Here is a 14,665-nt window from a genome sequence, read left to right on the forward strand (position 1 = left end):
CCGAGAAGAACTCACCCTGCCTCGAGACTGTCTGTCCCGCTCGAGTCACGTGGGAGGGAAGAATTAAACCTTGGCGGGTCCTTAGTTCAGGCACACGGGGGCGCAAGACCGCAGCGTCTGCCGTGAAGGAGGCGGGGCGACGCTTTTGCCCTCTGGACGCCGACGTGCTCACGTCCTGAGGGCCTCGAGCCCCGACCCGGAAGCACTGGCGTCACGTGGCGTGGCGTGGCGTGGCGTGGGCCGCTGCCTTGGAAACGTGGCGCGCGTACTCGCGGCGGGAGCTGCGGTGCAGGGGCGGGGCCTCGCGGCGTGGGAAGGGGCTGCTCTGGGATCAAGATGCTATATGCTTGGAGGCTGGGAGGGCACGGACTCCGGGCAGCGGCTCTCTGGCCGGGGCGAGCGGGCCTGGGCGGCCTCGGAGCCGGAATCCGGGCCCGGGAGGTCAGCACCAGCTGGTCCCCGGTGGGCGCTGCCTTCAATGTCAAGCCCCAGGGTCGCCGTCTGGACCTGTTCGGCGAGCGCCGGGTGAGCGGCGCGGGAGGGGGCTCCACTTGTCCACCCGACATAAGCCGGTTCTTTCTCCGAGTGGCCAGCAGGGATCTGGGCGGGGTCCTTTGGGTCTGGGAGGAGCCGGGCAGCGAACCCACTTTGTACCGTAGGGTGTCGTTTGCGCTCTTGGTGACCTTGTCCGTCACCTCCTCTTTGAGGGGCTGGCTTAAGGGAGCGGGGCGGCCTTTGTTGGTCCTGTCCCCAGAGTGTGGGCCCCAGGACCTGCCTCTTCGTGAGCCCCTGCTCCACGTGAACTCAAAATAGTTCATCTCGCCGGTGGCGGTGAATTCCGCCTGGAGGGTCCCGCCCTCGCCTCACACTCAGACCAATCCCGACTAAAGTTCACTTTTGCTCCAGCCCTACACTTGAGCATTGGAGGCCTCGCCCTGCAGTTCATAGGGGGATCACATAGGCCTGTAGTTACTAATACCATTGATGCTCGAAATTCCATTCTTATTTTTTTCCGAAGTTTTGGGCTCTTTTGTTTTAAAACACAAAACTGTTGAGAACAGTCTCATTTCCTATAATGAGATGACATTGATCACGTTGATTTCTTCCTCCAGGAAGTCACTGACTGAATTCTTTGGTTGCTATTTATTTTCTATCTCCGCACACCCAGTATGGTATCTGGCATTTCCTAGGCACTCAGTGCTTATTGAATGAATTAAATGTGAAAGGAAGGCGAGCTTGAAAGGGACTTACCTGATGCCCGTTCTACTTTGCATTTGCAGGTTTTATCCACTTCTGGTTACTTTTATTTTTGCCTGTTTAATTTATTATTTATAACATTGCCTTTCTTATAAAGAGTCTAGGACTTGGTTACACCGAGCCTAGTGATGTGTTTTCTTATTTGATCTCTGTCATTAGCTTTGTTTTAAAAGTATTCTTGTATGAAATTTGCTACACCAACTTCCCTATGGGTAAGTAACAATATGGTTTTAACATAATTAGGGTGAGGAGGAGAACGACTGCCTATAGGTACCGAGTAGAAAGATGAAAAAGTAAGCTTGGTTTTGGGTGGATGAAATATACCCAATTTTAGCTTTATTTTTCTTTTGTATATCATGATTTTAGAACTGATAACAGATTTTCAAACATGTGAATTGCTTCTTGATTAAACAAGAACAACAAAAAACCCCAAAGGTTTATGTAGTTTTTTGTCATTACCATAACTAGTAGTCTGACGTTTAGAATTCCCATCCTCCAGTATGAGGAGGTGTGTTGGGAAATGAAAAATAGTCTGTACTTGAATCAAATTAAATCAGTGTAAAGAATCTAATTTGGTTTTGGTTCCAATTCTGCTCTGCCTGCAACTGCCTTTTCTTCAACTTCTTCATCATTTTGAAAAGACATTAATTTCATGTATCCCTTCTTGCAGAAACAGTAGGCCTTATCAGTCCTGAAAGTTTTACCTCTTGCTGTTTTCAAAAATCAACATGTTAGTCATCTACAAAGTGGCTAAGCTGGATGTTGAACCTTTATCATTCTATTTTTGTTTTTTATGAAATAATTAAAAATTCCATTCTTAAAATATTCGTAGTTTATGTGGAATGATGCGGGGAATGTGAACATGGTATCTGTGATCGCAAGTATTATAATGATAGGATACACCAACGAAAACCAAGATTTCCATTATGAAAAAAATCATATTTTTAGTTACACATTGGAAATATTGTCTGGATTGCAGGGTCTTTTTGGAGTTCCTGAGCTCAGCGCCCCAGAAGGATTTCGGATCGCACAAGAAAACGCCCTGAGAAAGGCAGACTTGCTCGTGGAGCGCGTGTGTTCCATGCCACCTGGGCCCCAGACCGTGCTCATTTTCGACGAGCTTTCCGATTCCTTGTGCAGGGTGGCCGACTTGGTAAGATGCTTGCTGTAAGCCTTGAAGCTACCTCTCTGTCAAGATGTTAAAATTTAAGCTAAGTTTATTAGGTTTAATGTCAGAGACTCTAGGGTTCAAAGCATCTGGTGTGTGGTTTGGCAACACCTAGACTCACAGCGTCTGAGCTATTTGAGAGCTGTTGGGTATAATTTGTTATAGTGGGAGTAAGTCGTTAGGAATGGGGAAAAAACGTATAGGAAAAGGTGAAATGTAGAACTTGTACTTTAATATGTGTAGTTAAGAAAATACACATGTGATGTATAATAAAAGAGCGATTACTCATATGCAAAGAGTCTTCATTTGACAGAGATTTCTTCATTCATGAAAACTTCTACCAGAATTTTAAAAGGACGTTTACCCGTACATTTACAATAAAATTAATCTTATGAAAAGCCAGTTTTTATAAACCTTTTCAGGAATGTCTTTTCCGATGACAACTAAGGTTTGGATATGAAACTGATTGTATTAAAGACTTCCTTTTTTCATATTTTGAAGCAGAAATAGACATGTACCTAGATCTCTTCACTAAGAATCCTATTGCTGAGATAGAAGGCATGATTTTTTTATCTGTCCCAAAGAGCCACCTCCTCATTAGTCATGTCAGGGAAGGCAATTATAGTAGTGTACATAATCCAAAAATGTGAACCCTCAGGATCTTGTCAACTTGGTATTGGACTGTATATAGCTTTCTCTTCACATTCATTCAATATTGAATCACCACCATGTTCCAGGCACTGTTCTAGGCACTGGGAATATCATGAATAGACACACAGTCTCTGACCTCATGGAGTTTATATTCTGATGTTAACTTTTTTTTTTTAGATCTTTTGAAGCACCAGACCCTGGTAAGAGGTTTGCCTGGTTTAACCGAATTAATCTTCTCAGCATATCTCCCATTTTCAGATGAGGAAAGAAAGGCAGTAAGAGGTGAAGTGATATACCCAGGGTCGCTTAGCCATTAAGTGGCGGAGCTGGGCTCAGAGGCCAGGCATTGTGGCCACAGAATTCATGCTCTCACCTGCTGTTCTGTACCTTCTACATGCTGTTTGGTTGCTTAGGGTCCGATGAATAGGTCTTCCTTACCTTGGAGAGGTCAGAGAGTCAGTTAGCCTCCCCATTTTTTAAAAAAGTATTTATTTACTTTTAAGATTATACAGTAAAATTGATTCCTTTTTGGGGATGGTACAATTCTATGAATTTTATATTCCATCACCCCCAAAAAGCCCCTGTATTATAGTCGGCTCTCCCCTCTTATGTCTGGCAACTACCCATCTGTTCTCCATCCCTATAGTTTGTCCCTTCTAAAATGTCAGATGAATGGAATCATTTGCCCTTTGAGAATGACCTCTCTCACCTTGCATAACACTTCCCCATCTTTGCTGTTCCTTGATTGGAACTTTTTTCCCCTCCCATACAACCGAATTGAGCAGAAACACCTTTCAGATTGTCATGCAGTCACTGTGAGTTTCCCCATTTTAAGGAAATTGATAAAGTATCTTAAATGATTTTTCCCAAGAGTAAAGTGAGGTGTGTTGCAGTCTTATTGTAGTCACTTCTTGGTTTTGTAGGGTCTTGGTTTTGTTCTGAAGTGGGTGCATAGCAAGCACCTTGAATGATGGAGGACATGGGAGGTGCACTGCCTGGGGACACCTCACAGTGACCTTCTATGCTTAATTGTGTCACTAAAACCTGAAAAGGAAAATATTTGTCAGTGAATTTCACTTATGTTCCATCAAGTATTGGTTTAATTTGTTGGTGGCTTATTTGTTGTCTTAGCCTCCATTTTAATTAAGTGGTGTTCCAGGATTTTTTTTTTTCACATTTTTGCTTTTGCTTCTCACTAAGAGATTTTAACTCTATGCCTCATAGCTTGTCCTATTTTTGAAGATTTTTGTATTTATGAGGTATAGAAATATCTCATTAAAAAAGCTCTAAATGTGACTTATATGTGGAAATCGTTGGGTAAAAATATTCAAAGAACCTTCTTCCTTTTGAATCTTTAGGACTTTACCTGCCAGTAAGATCAATAGTGTAATAAGGCAAGGATTTTATAAACCGTTATTTCCCACCAAATGGTCATTTGGTTTTGCTTTCTTTTTCTTTTTTTTATACAGTTGCTATGTAACAGTATTGTTTTCTCCATCACTATTACAATTGAATTTTTTTTAAAGATTTTATTTATTCATTGAGAGAGAGAGATCGAGAGAGAGTGAGAGCACAGCGGGGAGGAGGGGCAGAGGGAGAGGGAGAAGCAGACTCCCCGCTGATCAGGGAGTCTGATGCAGGGCTCTATCCGAGAACCCCGAGATCATGACCTGAGCTGAAGGCAGACGCTTAACCAACTGAGCCACCCAGGCACCCCATAAATGAATTTTAAAATGCTGGTATTTTGAAATAAATATTGACTGTAAATTCTGCAACATGTAGATTAGTAATTTATATAAATTGTAAATTTTACATAGCTCATTTTTCAGGTGCTTTAGTACTAATGTTATCTTATTGTTACATCAAATACATGAAACTATGGATTTAAATGTTTTTACATTGAAAACTAATAATAAAATTAGGAAATTTTACCTTGTGGTGATTTTATTTCATATTATAGTCACACATGTTTTCTTGGAGAATGAAGACTGTAACTGATATTTTGTAGTTTCCTTGCATTTTTCTTTTGCAATATACTGCAATTAACATGAAAACTAAAATCTGGTTTTATGTGATTTCATTAAAAAAAGTAAAAATTCTAGCTCAGTTTAGTCTAAAGTCAGTATTGAAGCCACTGCAACACTGGTAGTCGTGAGTCATTTCAGCTGAGACTCGGAATTCATATTTATTAAAAGGCCTATAAAGAGAGAATGCACCTTTGTTTTCTGCACAAAGGCTAGAAAGTAGTTAAATCAGTCTTGAAACTGTGTTGTCTGTCAGTTGAAAAAAAAAAGCCTCTGTTGTTGTTCTCTGGAGTCAGGCAAACATGTGAACACCATACTGCAAACAATGTTAGTTAGGAAGTTTTAGAATATTTGAAATAAGATTCTGCTTTTTTGAACTGTAGAATTAGGAAGAATTCACTTGGTGGTTATATTTGAAGGAGAAAGGCTTTTCTAAAATAAGGTTAGTGGAAGTATTTTCTTTGGAATGAAACCCACTTGATTCCAAGGAATAACAGAATTAATAAATGTTCAGCAAGAAGCCGCCTAGCCCTACTAGTTTAGGAAAATGTCAGTAATGGAAATGCATAGGGCCAGCCAAATGGGACACTTGAAAGCCCAGGTTTTCATTTTTACCCTCAGATCTTGGAAGAAAGCTTTCCATCAAATTCCCTCTTGGTTTTTGTCTTTCTTCTTTATTAGGCCGATTTTGTGAAAATTGCTCACCCTGAGCGCGCGTTCAGAGAGGCGGCGGAAGAAGCTTGTAGAAGTATTGGCACCATGGTAGAAAAGTATGTTCTGCTCCCCTTCGTTAACAGTCTCGGGTGACGTGGTCTTGTGGATTTGTGCTTGAGGAAATTGGTCTCCAGGGCTTGTCCCCGCAGGGTAGGGATGCCCAGTGCCCAGGGTGGTGGGGAAGAGGGAGGGCCCTGGGGGCAGGCCCCTGCGTGCTCCTCCCTGGCTCCTGCAGTGTAATGAGTTGTTTATCTGTTTGTTCGTCTGTTCTGTCACTTAACTTCCTTGTCTGTAAGTGAAGTAGTAACATGATTTGCCTCTTAGAGTTACTGTGAGGAAAATGAGATAATAAAGTGCTTCTAGGGGCATCAGGTGCATAGCAAACATCTACTCTCCTTATTGTTGTGTACGTTCAGTGAGAGTTTTTCAGTGTCTCAGTGGCAAGTTGGAGTTTCTTGATTATCCTCTGATTAAACTGCTATTGCATCGATGGCTGTGGGCCAGAGACAAGTAGCCTTGCGGTCCCTTGGATCTGGGGTGGGGAGGGGTAGTCTAGGGAGATCATAAAACTCTCAGGGAGGGCTGAGGCAGGCTGGGGCTTTGATGAAGTGAGTTATTTTCAAGCAATCTTGAGGTAAATTTAAATATTTTAAGCCATTTATGAGAGCTCGAAAGTGCTGGTGAAAATGACTTTGAGATGGATGGCGCCATATTCAAAAGCACTTAGTGTGTGACGCCATGCCAGAAAGGGTCGCAAGCCAGAGAGCGCGGCAGGGCTCACCTGGCAGGAATCTACAACTGGAAACCATCGGGGAAGACTTCCTGACAAACCAGAAGTTGGAGGAGGAGCATGGTGGCTTTCCTGGTTTGACAAGGCCCGCCTTAGGACCTGACGCGTCTGGAGATACTGCTGCTGTTTCTCCCCCACCGAGCATCATTTGCTCTCTTTGGGACAGTGCATGTGATTTCTCTTACAGCCGTTGAAAACTGACTTGTTTACTGAGATAAAACTGGTCCCTGCACACTGCAGACGCCAGGCATGAGGAAGGGACTGGCATTGGGGGCTCCTTGGGAGAAAGAGCATCGCCCAGGGAAAAGCCCTAGGAAATGCGTCAGAGCTGCCAGGGTGCCTGCCTGGGGCACCTTGAACGCTGTGTCGGGCCTGACTTTAGTAACAGCTCTGGAATAATGGATGTGGGTTCTTAATTTTGCGGGAGGACAACAAGGGAACCGTAATTGGTAGCGAAGTATGGTCAAGAGGATCTGTGCAAGGTCTTCACTTCATCCTGGAGAGCGTTTCCATCTTCCCTTCTTGGCCACGCTCCAGCTGCTGCCCTGAGGCCCGCCGAGGCCTGGGTCAGGCGTGGGTCAGGACCCCGAACTCAGGGCCTTCACCAGAGAGCTTTGCTCTTGGTCCTCGCGGAGCACCTTGACTCCTTTTCTCGTTTAGTCTAGCTGAATCGTATTGTAACTGCTGCAGGCAATCTTTGAAAAACAGGCGGATTTCAGGTGCATGTGTAGAATTGATTTATTTTCCAGCAGTGGAAGTAAAAGCCCCAAATTAGGTGTGTTTGTTTAGAGCTGATGCCAGATCTCATGACATAAAACATAATGTGGGAGATAGGCTGAAACTTCTGAAGAGGATACAGTGCAGGCTGTCTCTGAATGCCTGTCCTTTTGACAGGTAGTAGCTCATAGGGGAAGCACGCCTGGAGGAAGTAGGTGCCCACATTGATGTTCTCCCCGTTTACTGGGATCGCTGCCTCGGAGCGAGAGAGGGGGTATGCCTGCCCTTGTTGTTGACAGTTTTCCCACTGGTGCTGACTGCCTCAGTTCCCTTGGTCTTTGGGGTGGCCCATGAGAACTGTAGCAACAGGAACTCTTGGATTTCTACAAAGCTGCAGGTTTTTGATGATGCACTGACTAGGGAACCTAACCATCCTTGAGTTCCTGAGTAGGAACGGGCAGATGGTTCTTACAGCCTTGCCCTACCCTGAGGATCCACCGGGCAGGGAGCAGATCGGATCTAAAACCAGTTCACTGTTTAGCCCCGAGAGTGGCAGGACTTTCTGGCATCCAGGGAAGAAAGAACTCAGGATCTAGTAATGGGAAAGTGGCTTGGGTTGAGGGCAGAACTCAGGTTGGGGGCCAAGGGCAGGCTGGCAAGCTATTATTTGTTCCTTCATAGGGGGAGCATCTTATTTAACCCTAGGGTGACCTGAAATCTAACAAGCTGGGGAAGTTCAAATACTTGCCCAAGTTTACAGACTGGTAGTAGGGCTGGTGTTGTAACTCTAGTGTGTGACCCCAAAGCCTGTGTCCTTGAGCTCTCCTTGTCGTGTGGGCCTGCCCCTCTGGCCCAGATGGGCAAAGGTTACCTGGCGTCTAGGTCCTTCACTTTGGAACTGCAGAATCTTTGTGTTCATCCTCCCCACAACCTCCCTCTTTTTGTATTAAATGAACAAACAGCCACCGGCCTATTGCTAACAACGAATTCTCAATGGCAGTGGGCTCACGTCACTCAGATCACCCGCTACTACGTTCCTCCCACTCCCCTCTCTCCTGTCTGCTCTTCTGGTTCCAGCTTCTGACTGTGGCTTTAAATTTATCCGTTACCTTTCAGAACACTTAGTACCCTGACACTTTGCTTAACGGACTGCCTGTTTCTGTACTAACTGTGGTTATGCTATTTCTATTCCAAATGAAGAAACAGAACAAAACCCCAAAACCTCTGGCCTCTGGGCATGTGTATGCTAGGATGTGACACCATTCTCTTAATGTAAAGTTAAAAAGAAGGTCATAGAAAATCATTTAATTTTTTTTTCATTTGTAATTTTCTAGGTTGAACACAAATGTGGAGTTATACCAAAGTTTGCAAAAATTGCTAGCTGATAAAAAACTTGTGGATTCTCTTGATCCAGAAACCAGGTACTTACTCCTTTGCATTCACTGTGGTTGTGACTCTAGAGGCAAGATGGGAAGACCACCGCCTCCCCCCGCCATATCTCTGCACTCACACAGCTCCCCTCTGTCTGCAATGTTTCTCCCCAGGTGGGAGACATGACTCTGGCATTTTCTTTAGGGCTTCACTCAAATGGTGTCTCCTCCTCTTTGGTACCAGGTCGTGCTCCATCCTCTTAACCTACTTGTGTTTTCTTCTCGGTCCTAATCATTTCCAGCATGATCTGTTTGCTTGCTTGTTTCCATCCCTCTGCCTTGCTAGACGGGAAGCTCCTGGAGGGCAGGGACTTAGTCTGTTTTGTTCAGGGCTGCATCCCAGCACCTGCAGCAGTTCCTGGCCTGTAGTAGGTGCTTAAAGGAGTAACTTCCTGTAAACATTTACACTTAGCTTCATGCTTGAAGTTCCATAATCGATACCACCAGAAGATAGAAGCAAATTGATTTTATTGACTGGTTGGATGTCAAGATTCTTGAAATGATTTCCTGTGGTTCATTCGATTACCTTTATTATTCTGAATTGAAAAGGCTGAATTTCTAAGTCAGTGCATAAAAACATTTGATAGAGGATTTTGGATACCGTATTTTTTTGCTCAAATATATTTATTTATGATGATTTTATAAGTTTGTCATTAACCCATCTATATATTACTCGTCTCATAGCACAGAGGTTAATGTTTTCTCTTACCTGTTTTTACTTATGTACTTTTTTTTTTTTAAGATTTTATTTATTCATTAGAGAGAGCACGAGCAGGCGGTAGCGGGAAAGGGAGAAGCAGGCTTCCCGCTGAGCAGGGAGCCCGATGTGGGGCTCGATCCAGGACCCTGAGATCATGACCTGAGCCGAAGGCAGTCGCTTAACTGACCGAGCCACCCAGGCGTCCCACTTACCTACTTTTTATTTATGGGACACTTCTTTTCACTCCTTGATTCTCCCTCCTCCTGCTTCCCTCTCTCCTTTCTGTCTCCATATGTGGCTTATGACCCCCACGTGAAGCCCCATTCTGCAGGGATCAGTTGGTACTGGAATCTCGCTGTTCATCTGATGTACGAGTACCATGCCACATGAATTGCGCAGTAAGGCTGTCTTTGGGGGCTTATTTTCACCTGGCTTCTAATATGCAGATATTGGTTTGATCTTACTTCACTTCATTGATCCTGAGCCGTAGGATACTAGTAAAGCTAGCTATACCATCAGAGTAGTTTGCCTTTACTATACTTTTAGGCTGGATCATGATATTGTCTTCATTAGCAAACAAGTAAAAGTTGAATGCCTGCTCATTGTGATGGATTTGTACTCAACTGGTATTGACTTTGAGTAGAGGCAGTAGGTTATTCATAACCTGACTTTGCTAAAGACTGACTTTTCTACATTTAATGTAGAAAAATTGTAGTGGACTAGCAGACTATTTTAGGTGCAAAGGACATGTTCTAACAGGATACATAGCTCATTTCTAGATGTTACTAAAAATGCCAAGAGGATTTTTAAAGTAACAAAATGATAACTACATTGGGAAAAGTGAGCTGGGTAGAATATCAGTATTCTAGAAAGGAAAGGTAAGTTGGAAGTAGGAGGAAGAAGAATTTGAAGAATAATTATTGAAATATCATGGTACTTGTGCATCATTAAGTGTTGGCTAGCATCCAGAGAGAACCTTGTGTACGGGTAAAGTGTAAGACAATGAATTATAAAGTGTAAGGATAAAACAGAGAATTGTAGATTTAATAAATTATCTTGGCATAACAAATTATAAAAGAAATGATTTAAATTGAGTAGATCATCATCTTAAGCCTTGATACATTCCTTGAAATACTAGTTGTATGAGCTATTCAAAAAGTATGCCCAGAAGGGTCCCATTAGTTAAGTTTGGAAATCTGACACATTAATGTACTTCCCCTCTTAAAGAGTTTTAGTTTATTAGAGTCTGTGAGAAGCCCAGCTATAAAGAAACGGGTTTTACTTGGGTTTTTCCAAAACCATTAAGAGCTTTCTTGTATGCAAAGAATTAACAAACACATCATCTTCAGAAAATATAATGGAGGGAAAATCCCAGTCACAAGAGCAACAAAAGCTGTAATACACCTTGAAATAAACTCAGAAGCACAAAGCATGCAGAACCTCATCACTCTTATGCGCGCGCACACACACACACACACACACACACACACACACACACACACACCGGGAAGCATGAAAGATGATATTTAAGTGATGAAACATACCATAGTCTGAGATAAGAAAGAAGAAAACTTCAGTGGTGGTCTCTACTGGTCTGTAAGTCTAGTGCTATCCAATCTATAAAGAAGATTCTTTTGTTGTTACTTAAAATGGTTTTGAAGTCATAGACAATAAATGTGCCAGAATAGGCAGGAGAAATCTGGTGAGAAAAGTACTAAAAAGGGGTTTGTACCAGATAGTAAGACATTGTAAAAATGCCGTATTTAAAAGAGCATTATACTTAAACCAGCATAGTCGATTAAATCAATGAAAGAAAAGAGAAATTCAGACAGTCACGAATATATGTAAGACTGTATTTAGTATACGATAGAAGTGTCATTTCCTACCAGTACAGAAAGACGGTTTTCAGTAAATGATGTTAGGCCAGTAGATAACTATTTGGGGAAAAAAGGAGATTACTTAAAGATATAAATCTTTAAAAAAAGAAATCATAAAAGTATTGACAGAGTTGGAAGGTGGGAGGTCTGTCTTCTCATGATACCAAAGTCAGACCACCAAAGATTGATTTGATTATATAAAAACTGCAAACTTTGGTATCGCAAAACTTTTCCACATTCAAAGTCAGAATACACAATGGGACAAATGTTACTTACATAATAAAAGCATAATGTCTTTACTGTGTTAAGAGGCCTTACAGATTACTAAAAAGCAAACAGTGGATCTCCTTATAGAAAACTAGGTAAAGGATTCTTTTTTGTGCAACTCACAAAATAAGGAATAGCGGACACATGGTCATTAAACTTAGAACAGTGTAACAAGTGTAACACTGGGAAAGTGGGAAGCAGGGGCTGTACACGCTGCCTCTACTGTTAGATGGCTTTGGGTGGATATTGGCTCCTTGACTCTCCAGGTCTTGTTTTCTCCTCTGTAAGAAGAAAATAACAAAGTATTTCAAAGGATTATTATGAAGTTTGAATGAAGTAATGAAAGTAAAATGCTTTGGCAGTATCTGGTACATAGTAGTCATTCAAAGAACGGGACCCTACCATCCTTAAAGAGAGAACAAAGAGCCCTTCACTTAACAAAGCTGAAACGGCAGTCGTGTTTTATGGCTTGGCTGATGGGTCCTCTCTGGTTAAGTGTAAATTGATAAATATTTATGGAGGACACCTTTTTGATCAATTTAATTTCTTGGAACGTATCCTAAGAAAACAAACAAGGAGAAAGCGATGTATGTAACAGGGATTTTTATCTTAGCATGGATTACAGGAGTGGGAAAAATGAAAATATTATAATCCATATGACCAAACATTACAAACATTAAAAAGCCATGTTTTTGAAGAGTATTTAAAGAGATAGAGAAATGTTCAATGTTTGTGGTATAATTTTAAAAGAAAAAGCAAGATAAAAATCTTTGTTAGTTGGCTCCCAATTATTTTGAATAAGTAGTACAACATACTCAGAGTAGATTGGATAGAAGCCAAGGGAAGGTCTTTCTTGTTGTTGGTGTTAGCCACAAGTTCATTGCCACCGAGACAGTATCTTTATGAGACCAGAGATGCTGCCTCTGCCTCTGCTTCTCAGGATGGGTCCTGTTGCATGTCCCCCACCAGTCCACCTGGTCCAGGAGCCAGAGGAATTGATGTTTCAGTGTGAGGGAATTAAGTGCCCCTTACGTCCAGTCAGAAACTCAGCAAACATTTTTCAAGTATCCACTGTGTGCTGGGCACTGTGCTAATTTCTCTAACCTTATCTTACTTAATTTCACATGTTCTGCATAGCCTTAAAAAAATAAAAATAAGCAGATTGGAGGGAAATGTAAGAATTTTAATAGTGGTTATCTTTGGTGAGATTAGTGATTTTCATTTTCCCCTACATTTCTACATAAAGCTGTTAAACAGTAAATTTATATAATATAATAAACTTATATTATATAATATATTTCCATCCCCCTTTATCAACCCCTGTTATCTTTTTTCCCCTCTTACTAAAATAAACAGAAAATGCCTTTGCCTGAAAAGAGAGAGCGGAATGTGTTTTAGGTTAACTGTTCAGGAAGGGAGATCACCGTGAGGTAGAGATAATGGGGATATTTAAGGGGCTTGAGTGAAGCACTTTACATTATTTAAGAAAGAAGGTAAGTGACTAAATTATTAATGTCTATTGAATTTTCAGAATTTTAGAAGAACTTTAATTCTGTCCATTCAAAGCATACTGGCACAATAATCAGGAAGATAAATATACCCTTTATGAAAAGTCAGAGAAAGCCAGGAGAGTAGATCAAATATTTGGATAACTTAATTCCAGAAAACTAGTAGTTTAAAAAAAATTATTATTGACAGAAAGAGGTGTAACACATGAAATTGGTTCCAAGCATGCAGCAGGATTAAAGAGAAAGAAAACAATTCTCATTAGCCAAGAAACTCAGCTTCCGGCACAGCATCAAAGAATTTAATATTCTAAGTAGCTGCTACTAGTTGGAGGAAAAACTGAAAGTCTCATGCAGTAGGCCTTTGAAAAATTGTCCAAGTGTACACTGTTTAATGTTTTTAATTATTGGGATTTGGATGGAGTTGAAATAAATAAGTAATTATCATGGCGGCATCCTCAGGTTTGTACTCTCTGAATAAAGGAATAAGCTCCTACATGTAAAGCAAATCACTATGATTTTTCATATTCTGCAATACATATATTGACTTTTTTAAACACTGGTTGAAGCTATTTTTTGTTCCCTCTTTGCTTATTATACTTAAACATCCTTATAAAGCATTTACAACCCAGTTCATGACTTTCCATCATATGGCTCCAGTAAAACCTTTTCAAAAAATTCTGTGTTCGCCCAACAATTTTTTTTAAAAATTAAGTTTTTAATTAATTAATTTTTTATTGTATTCAGTTAGCCAGCATATAGTACATCATTAGTTTTTGATGTAGTGTTCAGCGATTCATTACTTGCGTATAACACCCAGTGCTCATCCCAACATGTTCCCTCCTTAATACCCATCACCCAGTAAACCCATCCCCCCCCACCCCCTCCCCTCTGTAACCCTCAGTTTGTTTCCCGGAGTCCAGAGTCTCTCCTGGTTTGTCTCCCTCTCTGATTTCTTCCTGTTCAGTCTTCCCTCCCTTCCCCTGTGGTCCTCTGCACTATTCCTTATGTTCCACATAGGAGTGAAACCATATGATAATTGTCTTTCTCTGCTTGACTTATTTCATTTAGCATAATCCCCTCCAGTTCCACCCATGTCGATGCAAACGGTGGGTATTCATCCTTTCTGATGGCTGAGTAATATTCCATTGTATGTATGGACCACATCTTCCTTAACCATTCGTCTGTTGAAGGGCCTCTGGGCTCCTTCCACAGTTTGGCTATGGTGGACATTGCTGCTATGAGTTTGTTAAATAGAAATCGTAAATGCTATTGGAGCCCATGGCAGAGGCCCCTAATTTGGTTGGTAGTGGAGGACAGCCTTCAGAGAGACCTCACAGTGGAGGAGAGGGTGTTTCATGAGGTGCCAGGTTAATCACGCCAAGGACTTCTGACCTTGAGAAGTCATCCTGTAGGGATGGAGGACTGGAGACAAGGTCACCCGGTAGGACTAACTATAGTATATCAGCTGGATGTTTTGCCTTATTTCTAAGATGTTAAGTTCCTGGTTCAAACAAGGTGTGTGTGTGTGTGTGTGTGTGTGTGTGTGTGTGTGTGTGTGTGTG

At 41.8% G+C, this 14,665-nt stretch overlaps 1 protein-coding gene across 1 annotated transcript in view; it reads left to right on the forward strand.

Annotated features, from left to right (window-relative positions):
* The first annotated feature begins 215 nt into the window (after nt 1-215).
* MIPEP (mitochondrial intermediate peptidase) overlaps nt 216-14,665 on the forward strand; it is a 174,948-nt gene continuing 160,498 nt past the window's right edge. Inside the window, exons 1-4 of the mRNA XM_025875187.2 lie at nt 216-525; nt 2,237-2,410; nt 5,782-5,870; nt 8,656-8,742. Of these exons, the coding sequence (XP_025730972.1) occupies nt 337-525; nt 2,237-2,410; nt 5,782-5,870; nt 8,656-8,742 (539 nt within the window). The 5' untranslated portion in view covers nt 216-336. The remainder of the gene's footprint in view (nt 526-2,236; nt 2,411-5,781; nt 5,871-8,655; nt 8,743-14,665) is intronic.

This window comes from Callorhinus ursinus, unplaced genomic scaffold, assembly GCF_003265705.2.
Source record: "Callorhinus ursinus isolate GAN/ISIS: 27379988/994484 unplaced genomic scaffold, GSC_fseal_2.0 scaffold7, whole genome shotgun sequence".
NCBI classification, from domain to species: Eukaryota; Metazoa; Chordata; class Mammalia; order Carnivora; family Otariidae; genus Callorhinus; species Callorhinus ursinus.